This window comes from Mobula hypostoma, chromosome X1 (genome assembly GCF_963921235.1).
Source record: "Mobula hypostoma chromosome X1, sMobHyp1.1, whole genome shotgun sequence".
In the NCBI taxonomy this organism is placed as follows: Eukaryota; Metazoa; Chordata; class Chondrichthyes; order Myliobatiformes; family Myliobatidae; genus Mobula; species Mobula hypostoma.
In genome coordinates this window covers 49,374,445-49,399,203 of record NC_086128.1, presented here as the reverse complement: position 1 = coordinate 49,399,203, position 24,759 = coordinate 49,374,445, and the positions used below count along the sequence as shown (strand labels likewise).

General features: G+C 38.9%; 1 protein-coding gene across 2 annotated transcripts; it reads right to left on the bottom strand.

Moving 5' to 3' along the window:
* Positions 1 to 543: 543 nt before the first annotated feature.
* On the bottom strand, positions 544 to 22,911 carry slc35b1 (solute carrier family 35 member B1). 2 transcript variants are annotated; one of them, XM_063038032.1, is made up of 10 exons: positions 22,400 to 22,427; positions 20,281 to 20,367; positions 18,397 to 18,494; positions 17,710 to 17,840; positions 14,598 to 14,628; positions 12,232 to 12,392; positions 9,848 to 9,974; positions 4,944 to 5,050; positions 2,824 to 2,977; positions 544 to 2,202 (listed from the first exon to the last, which is right to left on the bottom strand). In XM_063038032.1, coding segments are annotated over exons 3-10 (762 nt in total). In that variant the 5' UTR covers positions 18,398 to 18,494; positions 20,281 to 20,367; positions 22,400 to 22,427; the 3' UTR covers positions 544 to 2,152. The 2 variants fall into 2 exon arrangements, with proteins under 2 accessions (XP_062894102.1, XP_062894101.1); XM_063038031.1 differs by lacking the exon at positions 20,281 to 20,367 and having other exon boundaries at positions 545 to 2,202; positions 22,400 to 22,911.
* Between the last annotated feature and the right edge of the window lie 1,848 nt (positions 22,912 to 24,759).

Sequence of the window (24,759 nt, the reverse complement as noted above, 5' to 3'; positions counted from 1 at the left end):
TGTGAGCGGCACCAGTATAATCCAATGTATAAACTGTTCCTAGCATTTCCTTATTTACCTATATAACCTACTCATAAATATTCATAGTAGTGAGAAGACCACTACTTTACTCCAGTGGTGCATTTTACATTTTCCAAAGTCAGTTATAATGTTCATCCTGCTCCCAACTTAGACATCTTGTATTTAATCATCTATTCCTTTTAAATGGAGTTCATGACCACCAAAAATAATGTTTCTCTTTATTCAGTCCTATCCCTCCATAGTTTTGAATGACCATCAAATCAGAAATCAATATCCTTTAACAAGTTAATTTTCTCTCATTTATATACTGTTACGAGAATACACCTAAAATTAAGATGTTTGCTGGCCTGGGCTAGCATCAGTGGCATCAGCAGTTGGTCTGCCACCTGCCCTCAGGGGAAGGAGAGATAAGGAACAATGGAGCAGCGTCTGGAGATGTGTAATGAAGGGATGTGGGAGGAAGAGCTGTCTGGAGCGGCTCCCCCCTTTGAACCCTGAACTGTTTGAAGTGATGGACAGGCGATACCCCAGCAGGGGGATAAAAAGGGACAGGTTCGCTAAGACAGACACACACGCCACCCGAGGTAACGAGACCCTGGAAGCGGTGCGCTTCTCACGAGTGGGTGAGAAGTCCCAGACAACGACAAGGGTGGAAAGGTACGATCAGCGGGAACCCGGTGTGTGTCCGCCCTTGCCTGGGTGCCGGGTTCACTGCAGAGGATCGACCGCATCTGGAGGAGGGGTCACAGTCGGTGACCTCAGGTGACATCACCAAGGACCCGCCCAAAAGCTGTTTGTGAGCCATCTTGCTGGTCTGTGAGTGAAGCTGTGCTGAATGATGAGTTGTTCTCTCTGTCTCTCTTCCCCCACCTTGTCCATCGCCATGGCAACGATTACTGCGAACTGAACTTTGAGTCATTTTGAAATTGGTCATTTACCCCTAGACGACGATAGAGCTTGATTGATGCTGTTATCTTAATTCTGTGCACATGTGTGGTTATCATTGTTGAATTGTTGCATTTATTATCCTTTCGATTACTGTGTTGCTTGTTTCTTTAATAAAACTTTCTTAGTTCTAGTACTCCAGACTCCAACTGAGTGATCCATTTCTGCTGGTTTTGGCAACCCAGTTACGGGGTACGTAACAATACCTTCAGTGATACAATGACACCCCCATGTACACAGACTGCAATAAATACACTGTAATCTTTTATTTTGAAATTAAATTATTTGATTTAAGAACTTCTGTATATCAGGTGGGACATTGGGAAAACAACAGATGGCTCATTGACATAGGTTGTCCCAAAATTTTTTTCAATATCCAGTGTGCCCATTCTTCTTCTAATCACCACAGCTAATCACCAAAGATCATTTTGCATACAGTGCATTTAAATGTAAATCAAGTTTCAAAATACTTTTAAAATGTAATTTAAAACACTTTTTTGGGACTGGAGCTGTTAAAATACTTGGGTATTATACAGAACAAACATCAAGGCATTTCAAACTGAAAAAGGCTTTTTAGTGTTTCAATTATGATTACAGTATATCAAATATTGTACAGAACCACTTATAAATTATATTCAATGCAGTTTTGTAACACAAGGCTTCTGACTTTTTAATAAGTGGACAATTAAAATATGAATTACAGAGGATTTGCAGACAATACAAAAACAAGAATAAAAATAGACAGTGCTGAGAATCTAGCAGATCCAGTAGCATCATGAAAAGAGAAAAGTAATATTTCAGGTCATTGATCTTTTATAAAGTTATCAACCTAACAAGTACCCATTTCTCTTTCATGTAGTGCCTCATCTATTGATTATTTCCAGCATTTTCTGTTTAACCTCCAATTTCCAACATCTGCAGATTTCTTTTGCACTTCAAAAATTAACCATCAGTATTTTCAAATAATCTGCAGATAACTAGCCCCAAGGACTGCAATAGAGAATCACATTAAATTTTGCTTTACATGAAGTGTAGCTTTTTGAAAGACGTGGACACACAGGCTTGGGGAAACTAAGTAAAGCAATCTAAACATTTAAACTTTTACAGCTGAAGCATGAAATAAAAAGAAAATCAAAGTTCAGGCAGCATTCTTGGAGATGAAAATCTTCAAGTGAATCTTCAATATTTATTGATTTTTTTTGGGTGCCTTTCCATATTTGGCATCTAAACCAAGGCCTAAATACAGAATAATAAATGAAAATTAGAAACAGTTTCATAAAACATGTCTTTAATATTGTTCTTATGTATTGCTGGTTTACTAAGAGGCATCTAAATTAGGACTCCATTAACCTCAAATTAATTTGCTTGTAATATAGCAGAGATTATTTTCCAAGCATGTTTCCAAGTTAAATGTATGCAAACTTGCAGAAACTTTCAAAACTTGCATTCACAAATACAACATGTGGTTATGAACTTGGGTCCACAACTAGCACTAGTATTAAATAAAAACAGATAGCAAGGTAGTATGATACTAGCAAAAGTTAAATCAAAGTCTAAACCTTTCAGGATTCATAACAAACAGCAATTCAAATATTTCCAGGTGTACAGGCCTCAAGATGTTCATATTCATTAACAAATTACACTTTTCTGTTGAAATCAAACTTTTGTTCAGTACTTTTAATTACAATGAAGACTAAGGCACAGTATCAGTACTGCCACCCATTACCTCCAAGAAAGTATACTTTAACACTCCACTTAGAGCATTGTCTAATAAAAGCAGCCAGGGGACAGAGAGGGCATTGGTGTGGGATTGGTTTTGCAGCCTGTCTTCTGGCAAGAAAAATTTCCATCACTTACCTAGGAATACAAAAACTGTGCCCACCCATTGCAAGGAGCTAATGGGATTACCAAAAATAAGCACAGAACCAAGGATGGTAAAGAACTTTCTGGTTGTAGTAATGATTGAACAAGTCAGAGGTCCAAAGTAAACAACAGTCATAAATATGAAACTCTGGGGGGGGGAGAAAAAGAAATGAAATAAAATAATATATTTTTTTTTACACCCATACCATACAACACTTCTACAAACAATGTTTTCTTTAACTTAATATGTACAATTTGAAAAGCGTAGCTGGAATTAATCATTTTTAAAAGATATTTATATTCTCACACTAGTGCAATACACATGTAAAATGGATAGCCCCAGCAGTATACTATTAATTAGCAAAATATACACGTCTCAGTTGACACTGCTGTCAAGGGGCACATGATCACTAATAATTTGACCATTAACAGCCTTGGTCCATTTTAAAACTGAGGCAAGAATCTCCACACTCTTCACAGTGAATATCAACTGGGAATACACACTTTACATTAAATTATTCTCATTGAAAAAAGCTGAACATCTCAGCCCCAGAATATCACTACAGAAGCTCCTCAGGGAATCTAATATAATGACCATCTTTATTGACCTCTCTCCAACATGTCAGAAATGGGAGATCTTTGTTTAGAAAATGCAGTGTTTCATTCCATTCAGATTTTCTAAAAAATGATTATTTGAGCCAGATGGCAAAAAATTCAGAACGACTCCAATGGTAAGTCCACACAGCACAGATGTTATCTCTAACAAAAGAAAGTGGACAACTTCCCTTCTACGACCATCTCAGCAACCCCACTACCAACACATTTGGGTTGACAAGTCACAATTAACCACAATCTACTAGCTACAAAAACGTTAGAGCACGTCACCAAGTGACTCAACTTGGTGATACTACTTCTATCTCTTTTAGACCAATATTAAGAGCGCAATGGACAAGTGTAGCTTGTTTTGATGAATGTGGCTCCAACATACAAGCAGCTCAACAACACCCAGAACAAAAAAAACTACCGTGCTTTATGAGCAGTGCATTCATCTTGAGCACCTAGCATCTACTAGCTACCTTCATCAAGGTAGCACCTAGTAAACTGGCAAGGCTTCTTTAACACAAGTCTTAATTTTTCAAATATATAGCCATTATCACAAGGGCAGAGGGTAGCTATTGTAACAATCACATGGAAATTCCCCTCTAGCACATTATCCTCTTTGACACATACTTTCAATATAACAATACATCAATTACAGCACGGAAACAGGCCAACTCGGCCCTTCTAGTCCATGCCGAACTCTTACTCTCACCTAGTCCCACCGACCTGCACTCAGCCCATAACCCTCCATTCCTTTCCTGTCCATATAGCTGTCCAATTTAACTTTAAATGACACCATTGAACCTGCCTCAACCACTTCTGCTGGAAGCTCGTTCCACACAGCTACCACTCTGAGTAAAGAAGGTCCCCCTCATGTTACCCCTAAACTTTTGCCCTTTAACTCTCAACTCTTGTCCTCTTGTTTGAATCTCCTCCACTCTCAATGGAAAAAGCCTATCCACATCAACTATCTATCCCCCTCATAATTTTAAATACCTCTATCAAGTCCCCCCTCAACCTTCTACGCTCCAAAGAATAAAGACCCAACTTGTTCAACCTTTCTCTGTAACTTAGGTGATGAAATCCAGGCAACATTCTAGTAAATCTCCTCTGTACCCTCTCAATTTTATTGACATCTTTCGTATAATTCAGTGACCAGAACTGTACACAATACTCCAAATTTGGCCTTACCAATGCCTTGTACAATTTCAACAATAGGGGTGATATGTCAGATGTTCAACATTCCAGAGCAAAAGTTCTTCTCCACATGGCCTCCAACAGCTCGGGCACATGATTCACTGCCAGCTCCTTGATAGTAAATCAAGGGTACACAACTAATTGCACACTTGCCAGCTATGTCCACATTTCAGAAGTTAAAATGTTGAGGTTTTAAATCCATAAGTGCTTACATTGCAGTTATGGAATATGAAAAGTAACTTTACACTTAAATAGGTTTGTTCCCTTCTAATTTTGTAAGTACTACAAACGTTTGTAGATATAATGCAAATACTAACCTGGCCCAAAGCACTAGTTAAACCAAACAAAAGTATCTTGTACAGAATACTGGGGTGGCGCTCAGTGAAATTCAGAAATTCCCATATTTCTCCAGTACAAAAAACTCCTAAAATATAGCCAAAAAATAGTTATTGGAATGAGGATCAATTTGCAACTTCAAGTCAGGTACAGAAGTGAAACTTAAAATGCAATATTGCATAAGCTAATAAACAGTACACTGTATTGGCTGTCTGAATCGACTTTGTTAAAAAAAAATGGAAATTTAAAATTTGTGGGGATCTACACAAAACTAATGAACAGGAAGTTGCATTTGATTTTAAAAATTTAATTTCTAACGTGACAAATACTCAACATTACAGATAATAAGTTTTCAAAGACAGATTGTAAACAAATCTCCATGTTACTCAACTTTTAATATTAATGCAAGCTCTAAGAAATTAAAATAAAATACTTTGTACTGTATAAATGAAGTAACACTGCCTCTATGGCAACGAGCAATGCATGCAACTAATCCTTCTCTGCAGCATTTATTTGCATTTTTAAAATCACCCTGCATCAATCTTCAGATTGAAACTCATGTTAACCAGCTCCAGTTTTCCCTGCATGCTAAAATGCCTTCAATTCCTTAAATTTTTATTAAATAAAACTATTTTTTAAAATTTTCATATAAAAATCCATGTGCAAAGAGAAGCACACAATGTACAAAAACATGGACTGGTACCTTCCCAGTTACAGATTTAGTGTAGATGGAATTTTTTTTCCCTATACAATTTACCTGTTAACACAACCCTCATGCCCATATCACCACCCCAATCTGTTTTTCCAAGAGTCAAGATACCAGTTAAAACTAATATTTGTTTAATAATAAATAATAATGCTGAATTACCACACATCAAATACAAACTGACAAGCATCAGGAAGCAGGAAAGCTATTCTTTGTTTGGGAAGTAGTAAAAGCTAGCTAGTTATTCCAAATTTGTTTACATAACAGCTTTCAGATTTTAGAGCTAACTTCTCACCTTCAAATTGCCTGCTGAAACAGTCTTTCTTTCCAAATGAAAGATACACTCAAAGGCATCAAATTAATGTGATCAATGCATTCATCAGCCTATATGCTTAGATTACATAACAAAAGCCATGAATAATTGCAGCAATGATTTTGCACACCATTGTGAATTTTTAAAACTCTTCCCTTCCTCCCAAATTACGTATTAAAACATTACTATGATAATCAATAAATTTTAGACTGGTTGAAGTTTGAGGTCATCATATTATTGAATTCTGAAGTGCAGTGACTCCAGGCAGCCAAACTACTGGCATCCGACTGTTTGGCACATTTAATAGGCAAAACATAAGGCACTCCCATTCTATGTTAAAACAGCACAGCCATCCCATATCAGCTGACCTCATCACAAACAAGAGAAAATCTGCTGATGCTGGAACTCCAAGCAACACACACAAAATGCTGGAGGAACTCAGCAGGCCAGGCAGCATCTATGAAGAGTAAATAGTCAACATTTCAGGCTGAGACCCTTCATCAGGACTGGAGGAAAAAAAAAGACGAGAAGTCAGAGTAACAAGGTGGGGGAGGGAAGGAAATTGACGAGTGAAACCAGGAAGGGGGGTGGTGAAGTAAAGTGGAAGAGATACAGGGCTGGAGAAGGAAGGAGTCTGATAGGAGAGGACAGAAGGCCATGGAAGAAAGGGAAGGGGGAGGAGCACCAGAGGGAGGTGATGGGTAGGTAAGGAGATGAGGAGAGACAGAAGTGGGAATGGGGAATGGTGAAGGGAGGTTGTGGACCATTACTCGAAGTTAGAGAAGTCAATGTTCATGCCATCAGGTTGGAGGCTACCCAGACGGAATATAAAGTGTTCCTCCTCCAACTGGAGTGTGGCCTCATTGCTGAGTACAGGAGGCTGTAAACTGACATGTAGGAATGGGAGGGGAAGTAGAATTGACATCGGGGCCACTGGGAGATAGCTTTGTTTTGGCAGACACAGCATTGGTGCTCAATGAAGCTTCTCCCAATCTACATTGGGTCTCACCGATATACAGGAACAAGAGTCACACTTGCCCCTACGTCTCTTCTCTCACTACCATTCAGGGCCCCAAACAGTCCTGCCAGGTGAAGCGACACTTCACCCACACGTCTGTTAGGGTCATTTACTGTATCCTGTGTAGCCTCCTGAATATCGGTGAAACATGACATGTATTGGGAGACTGTTTCGCCACAAACCCTTGCAGCAGAACCAAAACCTATGATTGAAATCAGAAGAGCGAAAGTCTATGGAACATCAAGACTAAGTAAACATTGCATTATGTATCAGACAGCAAGAATTTAAATTTCACTTCGGAAACTTTCAATTTAGAGACTATACTTGAGCACCCTCTTGTGGATTAAAGGAGAATACATCATGTTAATCAAGTCAAATTTCAATCTTTAGAATTAAGGAGGCACATTTTGCTAACAAAATTAAACTGGTTCTGTTAATCTGTAAACTTTCAAATTACAACTGAATTATGGCACAACTCATCACTCTACAAGCTATAAAATGTATACGAGGTATAATTTCCCCATCACTAAACAAAGCTTTTTTCAGAAAAGGTGATTAATGAACAAAGTGCAAAAAGTATACTTATTTTAATACAAAGTGCAAGTCAGAACTTCAATGGCTACTCTCCAGAATCTCCATAATATATTAAATGGTGTAAGACCAGAGTGTAATAAAGCAACAGCTCTATAGAAGCCTACATTTTCTATTTCTCTTAATGTTGAAATGGAATGATAGGAAGGACAGGTGAGACGAGTACATATCAAGGCAAAGAATATAACATGGATGAATATCTAAGCTCACATATACAACAAACCCAAAAAAATCAATAGCAATAGAACAGTGACAAATTACACCCCATGCTAAAATTTTCTATTAAAAGCTGAAAAATATCAGACACTTAAGGAGATTTCACCAATTTTAGACAAGTTAACAAAACTTGAAGTGCTATGACTGCATGCATGCATCTATAAGAGTGGCTGTTTTTTTTCTTCCCCCCGCCCCCCCGAGCATCCAGCAAGAGGTATTACAGGACTTAAGATGAAGCATTATCAGCTGATGGAGATGTGGAGAGAGACTATCACATGGTTCACAAAAGACCTTTAATATGGCCTCATAACATTGTAGACCTGATTGTATACAGAGGGTCAACAATGAAAGAAATTGCGATGGTGCTTGTGAAGACATCTGGAAATATTCATCAGAAGTTGATGCAAAGTACAGAGAATCTTCAAGCATCGTCTATGAGCTGCTGAACACATACTAGCCCATATTTACAGAAATAAACATGACCAGAACATTTGAAAGTGGTTACCATCCCATGTATATTTCTGAAACTGAGTTAAATGCATTGAAAGGGTCAATAGGATTTTTAAGCAAACAACAGGAATTCTGCAGATGCTGGAAATTCAAGCAACACACAAAGTTGCTGGTGAATGCAGCAGGCCAGGCAGCATCTCTAGTCAACGTGTCAGGATAGAAACATAGAAAATAGGTGCAGGAGTAGGCCATTCGGCCCTTTGAGCCTGCACCGCCATTTATTATGATCATGGCTGATCCTCCAACTCAGAACCCCGCCCCAGCCTTCCCTCCATACCCCCTGACCCCCATAGCCACAAGGGCCATATCTAACTCCCTCTTAAATATAGCCAATGAACTGGCCTCAACTGTTTCCTGTGGCAGAGAATTCCACCGATTCACCACTCTCTGTGTGAAGAAGTTTTTCCTAATCTCGGTCCTAAAAGGCTTCCCCTCTATCCTCAAACTGTGGCCCCTCGTTCTGGACTTCCCCAACATCGGGAACAATCTTCCTGCATCTAGCCTGTCCAATCCCTTTAGGATCTTATACGTTTCAATCAAATCCCCCCTCAATCTTCTAAATTCCAACGAGTACAAGCCCAGTTCATCCTGTCTTTCTTCATATGAAAGTCCTGCCATCCCAGGAATCAATCTGGTGAACCTTCTTTGTACTCCCTCTATGGCAAGGATGTCTTTCCTCAGATTAGGGGACCAAAACTGCACACAACACTCCAGGTGTGGTCTCACCAAGGCCTTGTACAACTGCAGTAGTACCTCCCTGCTCCTGTACTCGAATCCTCTCGCTATAAATGCCAGCATACCGTTCGCCTTTTTCACCGCCTGCTGTACCTGCATGCCCACTTTCAATGACTGGTGTATAATGACACCCAGGTCTCGTTGCACCTCCCCTTTTCCTAATCAGCCACCATTCAGATAATAATCTGTTTTCCTATTTTTGCCACCAAAGTGGATAACTTCACATTTATCCACATTAAAATGCATCTGCCATGAATTTGCCCACTCACCCAACCTATCCAAGTCACCCTGCATCCTCTTAGCATCCTCCTCACAGCTAACACTGCCACCCAGCTTTGTGTCATCCGCAAACTTGGAGATGCTGCATTTAATTCCCTCATCCAAGTCATTAATATATATTGAAGGGTCTCGGCCTGAAACGTCGACTGTACCTCTTCCTAGAGATGCTGCCTGGCCTGCTGCGTTCACCAGCAACTTTGATGAGGATTTTTAAGCTCTCACTTTGTTGTTTATTCAACCAGGGGGAAGAATCTGTGTGTCTGGAGGGATCCTTAGAACATTGAATGGATGAATAGCAAACTTCAGAAGCTTATTCAAGGTGACTGAAGGGAAAAATATGAAAGAATTGCCTAAGGAATTGACAGGAGGATCCGTTTCATTTGTCAATTTATTCCCCTTCACATGCCCTCAATTTATAATTTCTATGTTTTATATTTTCGTGTTGTTTGGTTTAAAGATGCACTTCTAATCCAATATGCTCTTAACTAAAATAAAACAATTGTTGCAAGATTTTTACCTATTCCCAGGAACAAACTAGACCAAACATTAATATTCAGCATCATCTGATTTGAACCAGTCTGGAAATTAGCTCTCATGTGTTCTTGTGCTACTCCAGTCAATCCGTCCAAGGTTAAGGAGGCCAACTAAAAGAGAAAAATAATTAACAAGTGAATCAAGACAAAGATTAAAAAAAGTGAATTCCATGTTGTAAAATTTTACTTAGAAAACATACACATAATATCTGATAACATGAGTAAGTCACCTCTTTGACATCAGACTCCTGAGACAGGCTCTCCTCTCTGAGCTGTCATAGTGAGAAACTATCAGTTGAATGGGGGAAATTAATTAATGTCTCAAAGCTTCCTTAGTGCCAGTGTTACATACTTGGAAATTCCTGATGAATATTATGATAATGAATAATATTACTCATAGAATATTTGTGACAAACAAGGAAGAATTCCTCTGACTAGAATGATTGAATGGATAGAAATGGCAACATTGGACCACACAGGTACATTCCAGGTAACAATTAAGCAAAGGAGTTTACATAAAGACTGCAACAATTTAAACAAAACTGCTAAACAAAAAGATTAAAGTGATCAAAAAATAGTCCTAAAAAAAAGGAACAAAATCCTGTTTTGTGGTCTTCAGTTTACCATAAAATTGCTCACTGAAAGGAACATAATTCTTTTTAAAAAAATACAAGTTAACAAATCTGAGTATTTAAGCAAGCAACCAAGATGTAGCACGCAGCCTTGCCTACATCTAAACTAAGTGCAGCATGCCTTCTATATGCCAGCCTTCCAGTGTTTCCAGAAGGACTTGAAGTTGTCAGTGCTATCACAGATGCTCTTTTCATTTTGAGTCAGGAATTTCCAAGTATGTAACACTGGCACTAAGGAAGCTTTGAGACATTAAATAATTTCCTCCATTCAACTGATAGTTTCTCACTATGACAGCACAGAGAGGAGAACCTGTCTCAGAAGTCTGATGTCAAAGAGGTGACTTACTCATTAAAATTGTCCAAGTGTAATCCCCAATGTCAACAATAATAGCCTGGGAATGGATACCAGCAGGTGTGCTTTGCCCGTTTTGGATTTGAAAGATTTTTTTTTTGACAACTAACAACGCTTAGTGGCAACTGCAAAAAGTACCAGTACTTTATAGACAAACAGAAGGGGTAGTGTCATCGCTACCTGATGGACCAAAAGCTTAGCACTTTTGCTGAGAAAAGCCTCCTGAGATTGTGTTTCACATCAAATAACACGTTTTCTGTAGTAAATAATTTCACTTGTATTAACTTCTAGTACAGAAATTAACTGCTTAAATCTCTGCCGCTTCCTTTAGTTTATTTAGATTTTAAATGAAATGTATGAATTTAAATCCTGTAATTGGACATCTATCACAATTCAGTATCAGTCTTCTAAGATCTCTAGGATGCAGTTTCATTGTTTGCTTTCATGTATATTTTAAGTCTAGATATTGGAGTATGGGCACATGGCCACGTGGTTAAGGCATTCGACTAGCGATCTGAAGGTCGTGAGTTCGAGCCCCAGCCGAGGCAGCATGTTGTGTCCTTGAGCAAGGCACTTAACCACACATTGCTGTGTGACAACACTGGTGCCAAGCTGTATCAGCCCTTGTCCTTCCCTTGGATAACATCAGTGTCCTGGAGAAGGGAGACATGCAGCATGGGCAACTGCCGGTCTTCCATACAACCTTGCCCAGTGAAGACTTTCGAAGCGCAGATCCATGGTCTCGCAAGACTAACGGATGCCTTAATTAGATATTGGATATATCTACCCGTTGCACAATAATCAGTTGGAAGATCCATAATATGAATTCAATAGAAGCAAAGGAGATCAGGAGATTTATCCCGGTAGTCAAAGCCTTGGTGATTAACAACCAACAGCAACCAATTTATTTTAGTTGAATGTTTGTACATGTAGAATATCACAAGTCATCCTTATTTTGTATAACCGATTGATCATGCAAATTTATGCCTGACTAATTTAACATTTTGGGCTTACATTTGCTTTACAATAATTATTATGGACCAGCGCTTCCTAAACCTGCTCCTGCCCCTAAAATAGCCAGGGGAATAGGGGAATCATTTTAACATTTTCTTTGTTACAAAAATAATTAAAAATAGTTGAGACAATAAGAGAAAGGGGAGAGAAAATGTTAGAAATAGTAAAACAGTGGAGTTCAAATGTTCAAGTTTCATTAAAATTTAAAGCATTTTAAGCACTTCAGTAATAGCAGATTATCCTTTCAGAACTCTTTATATCACTGTTGTAAGCTTTCGTAGGCCAGCTGACTTGTTAGACATATTTTTCTACCAAGTCTTAAAGTTAAAGTTTTTAAAAATGTAATAAAAGCCAAAATCCATGTACTTACTAATAACATTTCTCCAAATCCAAAGGTGTGATCATTTGCACTGTCCTTTCCTTTGTTGGGTTTATACATAAATAACGCCACTCCCAGAACAATGAGCAACACGCAAAGATACTTGGCCAATGGGTACCTTTTCCTTCCAAGAATGACTCCTAAAACCATCACTATAATACAAATTAAGGCAAGAAACTTTAAAACAAAAGAAAATCCACCTTGGAATATTGAAGTTAATTGAGCAATATGCCAATTAAGTAGTCAAAGGCAAAATTTCAGATTCCAGCATTCTTAAAAAAACTGCTATATTCAATAGGTCAGGTAGAAAGAATGGAGAGAAAAACAGTTAATATTTTATGATAATGAATTCCCATCAGAATTAATGAAAAGTTGAAAGTGTTCGGTGTCTGACCCGAGTTTCACTCACCACAGATGACATCAACACTTCATTTTTTACTTTTAATTAGTAAACAGATGAAGTATATTTGAACAGGTACTGATTTTTTTGGATTATTTGACAGGGGAGGAGAAAAGCATGCACATACAGCTAGAGTTGAATAAACATACAGCTTCAGCAAAAGCAACCCAAGGCTAATTTCTTATCCATTATGCTTAAAACATTTTCTTTGTGCAGACAAGTTTCATTATCATGGTCATTACTTTGATCAGCAAAGCAAATGGCTTTAGCTGCTTCTAATACACTACTACTTCTGTGCTGATCAACATTAGTTGCAAAACTTAACATTAGGCTAATCTTACTGACTCATTTAACCATAAAAAATTGCTGCTGCAAAGCTAACCTCAAAGAATAATCTGTAGGATGCACAAATATTCTGGGATGCACTGACAGACTGGAATCTTCCCATGTTTATCAAGAAACTCCTCACCCTGCACACAATTTCTGACTTTGACCAGCATATTACATTCAGCCAGAATGACTGGAAACAGTACTGAACATAAGGACACAATATGTACATTCAGAGAGGCACTTCACTGTACACCCACTAGCAAGACTGGCTTTGTGTTACCAACACTGGTTGAGCCAGTTGTACCCTCAAGGATACATCATGGAGGACTTGGTCTATAGCAGACAAAAAGCCAACATAATTGTCCTTGCCAATCTACACAGTCTGAGGGCGAGGGCAACACATCACCACAACTGAGGTTTCCCTCTCTCATGCTGGGTAATAGCACAATTATACTGAAAGATGGACGCAGATTACTCATTACTCAGTTACTACGAAGCTTTGTGCACGTTTCTGTGCAATCAACGGCCCACATCATCCATCCATCAATTGCAGCAAAAATATGCACCATAACTAACCATTAGCCAATGGCCCAGCATCTCTTTCACACTACATCCATGATCAAGTTGGGGCTCAACTATTTCATTATAAGTATGTCTCAAATCTCTCTTAAACTTGCTCCCTAACACACCAGAGAAAACAATTCAAGTTTGTCTAACATTCTAATCTAAGCAACATCCTGGTGAACCTCTTACCAAAGCCTCTCCACCCTCCAGAACAGTCTAACCCAGTTTTATACAGCTGCAACCTGACCTGCCAGCTTTCAGAGTAAACTTTAAGCAAGTTAGACAGACCATTAAATAGAAAAATGGAGATACAAGAGATTGTAGATGCTGGAATCTGAAGCAACAAACTAAATGGAGGAGCTCAGTGGGTCAGGCAGCATCTACAGTGGGAAATGGACCCTTTATTAGATCAGATGAAGAGTCTTGACCCAAAACGTCAACTGTCAACTTCTCTCCACAGATGCCATCTGACCCATTGAATTCCTCCAGCATCTAGGAAAGGCAAGCAAGTGGATTAGCATGGATATAGTGGGCCAAAGTGCTTCTTTCTGTGCCATACAGTTCAAGACTATGAAAATGGCAAGCTATCACACTAAACTGCTGCAATCTTTATGGTTAAGGTACTTCAATGCAGCTGATGGCTAGAATGTTCTGGTAATCAGACCCAATGACAAAGAATGAATAACAATAAATTCTCCAACCCAGGATGCATGCATGATTTGGAGGACACTTCCAATGTTCCTATTAGCATGTATCCACTCCCCTTATCTATCAAATTGCTTTGGTTAATTTTAAGTTAATACAAAGCCCTTGGCAACTTGCTGAAGAGTAGACATAGTGCAGGAATAACAAATGCCAGGTACATCATGCAAATCATGCAAGAGACTACTAGACAGGTATATGGAGGAATCTAAGGTGGGGGCTTATATGGGAGGCAGGGTTTGAGGGTCGGCACAACATTGTGGGCCGAAGGGCCTGTAATGTGCTGTACTATTCTATGTTCTAAATTGCCATTGTCAAGGAATACTTAACTTTTTAATATTCTATAATCACATTAACTTACCTGGAATGGGCTTGCATGATTTTCCTAGAACCTGAAATGGAAAAAAAACATCAGCTGATGACAAATGGGAAATTACCTTTGGGTAAAATCATTTTTTTTTAAAAGAAACAAAATGAAACATACACAAAACATTTGTAAACATTAACATCACAATTTGTACTTCAGTGAATAGCATAATGACAAAATGTTTCTAATCTGTCATAAGCAGTAATTAAAAAATTTAAATCAGAGCAATATGCTCAAAGAACAAAATTACCAGCATTCAATCATTGTAACTGAAGCAACTCAGAGGCTTCAATGAATACTAGTTGCTTCAGGAAGGATGATCTGTCAGTTTGTTTAGCTATTGGGCTCAGTATGGAGGTGGGTGGTAAGTCTGGTCTGACTTTCGATTCTCCAGTGTTATGTAGGACAGATGACAATACACTGCCTATCAAATCTAGCATTACCCGAGAACCAGCAACTTCAAAGCAGTTTATATGCCTATGATTAAAACGGAATTGAAATGATAAGAAACATTTTTGTTTTAAAGTTTAGTTTAATTTATACATTTGTTAATCTTATTCAGTGCAATTTAATAGACTAAATATTTCTGAATGTGAAAAACATTGAAAGCAGTAACAATCTTTATAGTTTTTGAGATGTCAAGAGGTTAACAACCAACAGGTAAAACTCCAGAGACAGGAAAGATCAGAGTGAACGCAGGTTGCTGCAACTGTGAAGCAGCAACACCATATGCTGCACCAGTGTTCATGACTGGAGGCAAAAAATGAACAGCAAGGTGATTTTTCTATATTACTTGCTTCAAAAAGGCCTGGTAGGAATTCCCATGTTAACTGTACATTTTTCTCAAAATTGTCTGTGTTGAACTTAGTGAATGTGTGTGGTTGGAACGCAAGTTGTTTGGATAATTTAATATAATAAGCAAGATGAATTATTTCACAAGGCATAACTGACTTGCTAATCCATAAACAATACTCCATTACAGTAAGAATTCAAATCCAGGTTTATGGTTTTCTTAGAATGCATTTTATGCCCTAACAAACAATGTTATTTTTTCCCAGAAATCATTTAAAAGTTAATAAATTAAACTAGGAAAATGTTATTCAGAAAAATCTAAACATTTAAGAGATCAGTGAACTGAAGGTTGGGTGTTACATGGAGATTTGAATTAATTATTGCTTCTTTTTTTTGTACTTAACATACCTATCTCAAATGTTTTTAGTGTCAATGTGCTTCATAAAACATCCAAAATTTCAAATACAATAAAGTCACAATTTATAAAAAGACTTTCAATATTTCAAAAAGAATTTCATGTATCAAATATCCTTAAATCAAGCAATCTCGATCCATTTCATAAAAGAAAGCTGCTATTGGAAAATTCGGTGGATTCTGGTTAAGCAGGCCATCGGTTAATTGGGGCTGCTGCTTATTTGAGACAACTCTTAAAGAACAAAAACTAATTGAGGAAATAGGCAGGATTCTCTTTGTTATTTGGGACACTACAGCACTTCACTGGGGCAAGAGACTGTTGCCGAACAGTTTCTAACTAGCATCAGTCACATGCACGTGTACTTGTGTTCAAAAAGCAGGGATTTTTGTCACTAATATTTGGCGAGTAATAAGTAGTAAGACAATCCAAACTGTTTTGCTCACTACATTTCAAGCATTCAGGCTTGGAGATAATAGAAAGGGTCGGGAGTGAAAAGGAAATGAGGAAAGCATTGTATGAAGGCAGTCCATGATTTGTACTAGGGGTCTATGCTGATTTTGTTCAGTAAATCAAAAGAACACAGCAGTGAACACAGGATGAATTCCGCCACTGATAGCTATTAAGAATTAATATACAGTTTTATAGTACTGTAGTATTGGGAGTGTTCAATTTATGTATTTAAGTGAAATACAGAATTTGTTACTCAGTTAAAGACTAGCCTTTTTTTTTAAATATACCTTTAACTATTTCCATGAAACTTCAGTTAATTGGGAGGAGCCCCATAACTGGGCCAAAATGTGCTGGTCCTGATGCATCTCAATTTACCACAATCCACTGTACTTCAGTACAGTCGGCCCTCCTTCTCCGTGGGGGATTGGTTCTGGGACACCCCCCTCCCGTGGATACCAAAATTCACGGATGCTCAAGTTCCTTATATAAAATGGTGTAGTATTTGCATACAACCTACACACATCTTCCGGTATACTTTAAATCATCTCTAGATTACTTATAATACCTAATACAATGCAAGTGCTATGTAAATAGTTGTTATGCTCTATTGTTTAGGGAATAATGACAAGAAAAAAGTCTGTACATGTTCAGTACAGACGCAACCATCGTAGCTCTTCTGGGAACGCTGATGCTGCCTCAGCGAAAATAGTGTTCAACGTTTGTTTTGCAGAGAACCATTATAGAGGCAGCGCACACCCCAAGCAGCGAGTGGCGAAATGCGAAAATAGCGTTCAGCGTTTTTGTTTTGCAGCAAGCTGTTATAGAGGTAGCGCGCACCCCGAGCAGCGAGAGTGGCAAAGAGCGAAAATAGCGTTCAGTGTTTGTTTTGCAGCGAGCCGTTATAGAGGTCACGCGCACGCCATAGCTTTGAACTGCGTGAGAGTTTCGCTACGATTGACAGTACTGCAATGATTGCAGAAAAGTATGACTTTAATTTTGGGCACGTAGGTTTAGAGCAGGTTTGCAGGATGTTTTGAGTGCTTTCAAAGAACTGTATGACCTTCCAGTGCGCTCGCCGTCTTCCCAATTCTGGTAAGTGAAACCACACTGTACTGTACATACATTATTTCTACTTTATATCGTTCCTGCTTTTACTATGTATTAGTGTTATTTTAGGTTGTGTGTGTTATTTAGTAGGTTATTTTTTGGGTCTGGGAACGCTCGAAAATTTTTCCTATAATGGTAATTGCTTCTTTGCTTTACGCCATTTCTGCTCTACTTTCGGGTAACGGGGAAACCTGTACAGTATTTTCGATCCACGGTTGGTTGAATCCGCAGATGTGAAACCCGCGGATACAGAGGGCCGACTGTCTTATCTTCTCGAGTAAGCTAGATATGGAGGTTAAGACTATATTCTCCTTGAAGTTGCACTTAATATGCAATACAAACCTGTGTTGGATAGTTGACATACTGGAGGGCAGAATTACTGGAGACCATGGCCCCTAAGTAAGACATTGAACAAACTGCATACAGCCAGTGAGGCGTTCGTTCAACTGATGCCTTTTCAAATAATTGTAACACTGGAACAAGATGCAAAAATATTTTACCAATAAACAATTCAGAGAACAGGTCAAACACAAGTGTCTTCCAAAATATTTAATATTGTCACTCAAACATTGTGCAAGTATGTTTATATTTAGAAATTACAAATGGCTAGAGATGACACACTGGACAGTCAAAAAGTTAATGTTTACATCTTGATATATTTTATCAATTACAATATTCTAATTGATTTAAATTATACCTGCAAATTGTCCAGTAGTACCTATTGTTCTCTGATGCAATCTATAATATCACAGCTTTGTGAATCTGACCAAGTATTAAAGTAAACTGTCTGCAAATATGCCTATTAAAAAAAGCCAAATTTTCACTTCAATGAATGGCTATTTGTTTGTCAGCATGAATACAAAGTCTTAAAGCCTCAGATTCTAACCTTATTGCTCTTCTAGAATATTTTATATAATTTTAATTTTTCCTGTGGACACCAGGCAATATCTCAGTAGCTCAAGAGATTTCATTATCCACTACAGAAAATTACTGTTGATTTTTTTTTGCTGAAAACTTGTAGTTACTTACTTAGTTTGGCAAAAATAGCATTAATAATACACTGGACAAACACAAGTGATTTTGCATATACAAATGTTTCTTGCTGCTCTCCATATTTACTTCTGGTTCTGCAAACAAAAAAAAAGATGGTTAAGTACTGAATGAGAACAAACTTCACAGTGAAAATAAAGTGCTAGAAGGATGTACTCAGAAGATTAAGCAACATCTGTGCACTTAGAAACAAATACTTAAAATGATCTTTAAGCAGATTCAACTTGATACACAATTTGAAATTTTTTTTTAAAATGCAGAATACCACCATATACATTTGGTTTTGTATAAATGCTGGAATGAAACTAATTAAACCTGAGAAAATTAAATCAGAATTGCTCCCAAAGAATGAGAACAATTCATGTTTACTGAGTTTAGATGAAGTACCACAGCTATATTATTTATATACAAATAGTCAAACTTCAACCTTTTCAGCTCCAGTTCATTATAGCTACCATCTTCAGACAATATTAGATTAATACCAGAAAATATTATTTATATCACCTGATGAAGACAGCTCTTTTTATCAAATCAAACTGCAACTAAGCCATAGAGCTAAATCCCATATCTCCTTTGGGATCAATAAAGCATCTATCTTGTAAAGGCATACAAACTGCTTACTGAAACATCGTTTAAATATGAAGATGGTTTCTGCCTACACTATCCAGCAAGTTTGCTGACCCCTTACCACTCAAGCAAAAATGTCTTTCATCATCTAATTTTCTACCAATTCCTCTAAATATGTAGTGCGCACATACAGCCCGAGTCTCTAATATGGCCGAGTAATTGACACATCTCTGTACGAGTTGGATGAGATTCCAAAATTTATGCAACAACACAACCAATTAGCTATCAACTTAAAGACCACCTCTCAGAAACCTAATCACTCAATTGCGGTGTTATTTGACCCATACACTCTATTGGAGCAAAAAGACTGCCTGCTGTTGGAACAATAGTTAACATCCATCGGGGGGAGGGAATGTTGACTCAGACCATGAGAGGCCTACGTCGGGCATTTTCACACCTTACAAGGCGCAGATTGGAAGTCTGTGTGGGGCGCCGCTCCACGCACAGACACTACAGCAATGTGTGGTTAACTGCCTTGTTCAAGGATGCAAACAAGCTGCCACAGCTGAGGCTCGAACTAGCGACCTTGAGATCATTAGACGAACGCCTTAACCACTTGGCCATGTGCCCAAAACAATCAATGGAAAAAATTATCTGGTTATACCACAGGTTATGAGGAAAATGCTAAGACCAAAGGTCTTGGTAGCATCATTTTCCAAGTGTTTTGCAGTTGGATATGAGGTAAGGGTAACTTAGAATCCTCAGGTACATGGAGGGAGTGGGGGAGATTTACGGTAAGTCCACCAACTTTCCTTCACCAAAACAATGGCATCTGAATTCCCAAATGTAATCCCTAAAAGACCCCAGCCATTAAAATGCTAAATAAATGTTTATGCAGCATTTCCAGCCCACCATTTTTGTTGCTTTGCTGGTACTGGCATAAAGTACAAGAAAATTTCAGCTCTGATCTACTGAACCAAAACACTGAGGCTGCCAATGTCCACAATCCTCCTCAAACAAACCATGAAAGTGGGCAGTTGATGGTGAAATGGGCCTAGAAAATTAAAGGACCTAGCCAGAACTGTGCCCATGTCACACTGACACATACACTGCAAGCAGCACCTTTCACTTTATTTGATCTTTTAGGGAGGGAGTGAAACAAATTTCAATACAATCTGAAAATATTTTGGTTTGTGTTTTTACAATACAAATGTGTAAACTTTAATAAACAAAATTCCATTGTTTAAATTAAGTAGTGAATATTCTTATAAGAAATGCGATAGATCAAGAACAGACCATAAGGAGTCTTCAGTACTGACGAAGCTTTTAAGATTGATTTCAAGCAAATTATGCTGAAATGCACATTACACCTGCTGCAATTTCCTGCATTTTAAATAAGGAAACTATTATTAGGTTGTTTATTTGCCAGCATTCTCAACATAAACTAGATATTAATAAACTTTAGGGTGTGTCTTTGTATACACAGCTAAAAATAAATACAGAATCCAGTTTAACAAAACAGTCAGTGCCCCCCCCCAACCAACTTAACCCTCAATACAAGGAAACATGAATCATTTGTTTAAATCTACACCCAAGCTATTAACTGTGCTAAGGGAACTAGTAATTCCTACTCAACCTAGCTGGGCTACTCACAATTTTACAAACCTTAATTCTCCCATCAGCCCACTATGTTCTGTAGAAAACAATTCTAATCTACCTAAACTTAGCTCAGAATAAAAATTCTCCAACTCAGAACCCTCGAAGTTCCTCCCCAAACCCATTCTAATCCTTGCATATCTTTTGAGTTATTTGCTTCCCACTTCTAGGTACTTAAAACATGAACAGCACAAGGAAGCATTTCACACAAACAATCTGCTGGAGAAATTCAGCAGGTCAAGCAGGCAGCATCAATGGGGGGGCAGGGGGGGACGGGGGTGGAAAGGGGGGCAGAATTTGTCGACGTTTCAGAACGAAACCCTGCAGATGGAAATTGGCCCTCCCACAGATGCTACTTCATTCAGTTCTTCCAGATTATTTCTTCCTCCAGATTCCAGCATCTGCAATTTCTTACACCTTTGAATTATCTCATGTTTTATTGAATGCCTTCTACACTGAATATACACTTCTAAATCCCTTTCTCTGTACTCATTGAGTTTTCTTTTCCCTTATTTGCCCTACCATTAATGATACTTCTCACTTGTTCAGTCACCAAATCAATGCATCAATGTCATCCAGCAACCTAGTTTTCTTCTCCATTCAACTATTTTCAAAATCACGAACCAACATATGCAAATTGTAATCTAATGCACATTTCCTTCTACAACTATCCCAAGGTTCAGTAGAAATTTCAGTTGAAAGATAGAGCCTTCCCTGCCAGAGAATGGTCACTACTACTACTACACTACAACTGACCATTAGTCACAATAATCACAGTACCAAAGTGTAAATAACTGCCAATGAGCTTTGCCATTTCTCCATACTATTTTTACTAGACATCTGTGCATAATGCATTTATTTGCAATTATTAACCATATTTCTAGTGTTTTGAACATCCTTGTACATTTTCCATCTTTCTCAACATAGAACATTGAGCATAAACAGTGATAGATCTTTCAGCCAACCACAAACATCTAACAATATTTTCTAAAAAAATCTTGAGACCCAGCTTATTACCCACACCATCATATTCAAGTCTTCCAGTGTCTCTATCAATCAGTATTTTTGATATCCAGTATTAAATGAGCAACATTTACTCCATAGGATGTAGCTATCACCATGACAAACCAAGTCTGTGTACTTCAGACAATACATAAATTAGAAGTGTGAAAAGAGGCGCAATAATTTTAATGTCGATTAACGTATATACAGATCAGTAGTAATTATAGAAATATTATAGGAAATACAGGGCAAGGCCAATTTAGACTTTAAACATGCAGATAAAGTCAACTGGGAGAAATCTTTTCTCCAGGAGTTGCCAGTTGCTATAATATTTGAACGTCTCTATATCAGACACTTTAAACAATAAAACCAAATTTAACATTTGTATATTTCTGCAGATTTTGGACCCTTTTTCTCTGCCAGGTCGTTTTTCCAAAACTGAAAATACGACAGGCTCTGATCCACTACAGTTTTAAACGCAAAAGAAATACCAATTTATTTCAATACTAGGATTAGATTTCCAATGTATTCTTACAAAAGGCCACTGTCACACCCTTCAATTACTCAAATTACCAGGAACAGACCGACTGCATGATGCAACATACAATTTAATATGCAAAAACATTCTTAGGTTAAGCTGTGAGAGAAGCCTCTCCACCCTAACAATCCTTTCTGCCACGACATTTGCCGCCAAGTTAGCACAGCAATAGTACCGCCATTTGGACGAGGGATGTTCTCCCGGCCCTCTAGCACTTACATGGCCTCCTGTAAGATCCCGTAGTAAAAGTAACAAACGAAAACAGCCACGAAACAGAGCAGCAACCGCAGCCGGTCGCTCTGGATCCTCTCCATGGAGTTCCTAACAGCGCTCCGCTCTATCTCACCAGCAACCACAAATGCCACGCTCTGTTTCCCCAGCGGCGGCGGCGGCTCCGACTCCACGGCAACATATTGAGTAGGCCCCATCAGCCCCCGCGCCGTCAGCCAGGACCCAACAAAGGCGAGGAGTCAAAGCCGCCGCCTGAGAATGCAACAAAATTGCAGAGCTCAAATAACTTCCATAATATATTTCTATTCAACACAGGAGAAACATTTAAAAAGTAGAGTCTCATAAGTGAATTAATGAAACAGCTTTGAGTTGCTAAATGAGAACTACGCCAGCGCTGTCGGAGGGACTACAACATATAGGGTCCTCCGCCGGCCTTTAATCCGCTCCATCGACAGATGGTTCATTGATCAGGCACGCGCCTTAGACTGTCGTGTTGATTGGTGATAGGCGCGCGTGCGCGCTGGGTGGTCTTGTACCGTTGGTGACGGGCGCGCGAGCTCGCCTCAGTGAGCTGGCGGAGCAGGATTGGTGGACTGGGGTGGCGGGCGTGTTCGCAGTTGCTTGTCCGTCCCGCTGGAACTTGGGAAGTTCATCTGAGGTGTGGTGATTTCAGTGATGGCTGGGTAAATGTGTTTGGAGAGAAAACCAGTTAACATTTCAGGCCGACGACCCTTCAGTGCCAACCTTGAAGCATTGGCTTCACCCCTACATGATTGTTTACAAACACTGCGTTTTTTTTTACAGAAATAACTTAGATGCAAATCTGAAACAACACTAAAAATGCTGGAAATGTTCATGAGGTCGGCATCTGTGGGACATATGGGGCTGAGAAAGTTGTGCCAGGTTATACCTTCTTGTAAACTGGAGTCAGATCTGGACATTCGCTTTGAGTTACACAAAGTAAATTTAAATCAAAAAAAGCCTACTACCTGAAGGCATGAATATCGATTCCTCCTTCCAATAAATAAATACCCCCTCTTCTACCCTCCACTCTGACCTTTCACCTTTTCTCACCTGCCTGTTACTTCCCCCTGAGTCCCCTCCTCCCCTTTCTCCTTTGGTCCAGTCTCCTCTCCTATCAGATTCCTTCCCCTCCTGAACTTTATCTTTTCAACCCACCTATCAGCCTCCCCACCACCGCCCCCCTCACCTTCTTATTTGAGCACCTTCCCCTTCCTTCCCAGTCCTCTTGAAGGGTCTCGGCCCAAAACGGTGACTATTGATGCTGCCTGACCTGCTGAGTCCCTCCAGCATTTTCAAAGATTTATTTATTATCAACGTATACAATTTTGTCCGTGGCCAAGTGGTTAAGGCGTTGGTCTAGTGATCTGAAGGTCGCTAGTTCGAGCCTCAGCCGAGGCAGTGTGTTGTGTCCTTGAGCAAGGCACTTAACCACACATTGCTCTGCGATGACACCGGTGCCAAGCTGTATGGGTCCTAATGCCCTTCCCTTGGACAACATTGGTGTCATGGAGAGGGGAGATTTGCAGCATGGGCAACTGCTGGTCTTCCATACAACCTTGCCCAGGCCTATGGTCTTACAAGACTAACGGATGCCTATTATATTGTATACAACTTGAAATTCTTCTTCTCTGGGTAGCCATGAAACCAAGAAAGGCAGCATGATTTTGTGTGTGTTGCTGTTGTAATTAGCCATGAGGTGCCTGCATTGCTTATCAGTTCAGTGGATTTGCATGTATGTGATCCTTGGCTTTATAAACCAAAGCAAATGATGTGAAAGTAAAGAAGTTATGCCAGTCATTTATATAACTGCATAGGCTGTGGTATAGTGTCTAAATCTGGCCACCATAGTTCAGGGCACACGTAACCACCATATAAAGCATGCAAGTGATTAACAAGAATGGCACAAAGGATAAAAGGTTTTGGATACATAGATAGACCAGAGTAACTGAAGTTAAAGCAGTGAAGGTAAATGAGAGTACAGTTCCAATGCCGTATTTAAGTTTTCCGACAACACTAATGTTGTAGGTCAAATCAAAGGTGGTGACAAATCGGCATGTAGGAGGGAGACTGAAAATCTGGCTGAGTGGTGCCACAACAACAACCTCTTACTCAATGTCAGCAAGACCAAAGGGCTGATTATTGACTTCAGAAGGAGGAAACTGGAGGTCATTGACTCAATCTTCATCAGGGGATCAGAGGTGGAGAGAGTCAGCAAATTTAAATTCCTCAATGCTATCATTTCAGTGGATCTGTCCTGGGTCCAGCATGAAAGTGCCATTACAAAGAAGGCAGGGCAGCACCTCTACTTTCTTAGAAACTTGCGC

What these genes read in the sequence shown, in the direction of transcription:
- slc35b1 (XM_063038031.1), bottom strand. Translation starts at nt 22,608, where the DNA reads ATGGGGCCTACTCAATATGTTGCCGTGGAGTCGGAGCCGCCGCCGCCG. An exon ending in ATCATGCAAGCCCATTCCAG is followed by an intron (nt 12,393 to 14,597) that starts GTAAGTTAATGT and finishes TTTGTATTATAG; the next exon opens with TGATGGTTTTAGGAGTCATT. An exon ending in TAGTTTGTTCCTGGGAATAG is followed by an intron (nt 5,051 to 9,847) that starts GTAAAAATCTTG and finishes GCTATATTTTAG; the next exon opens with GAGTTTTTTGTACTGGAGAA.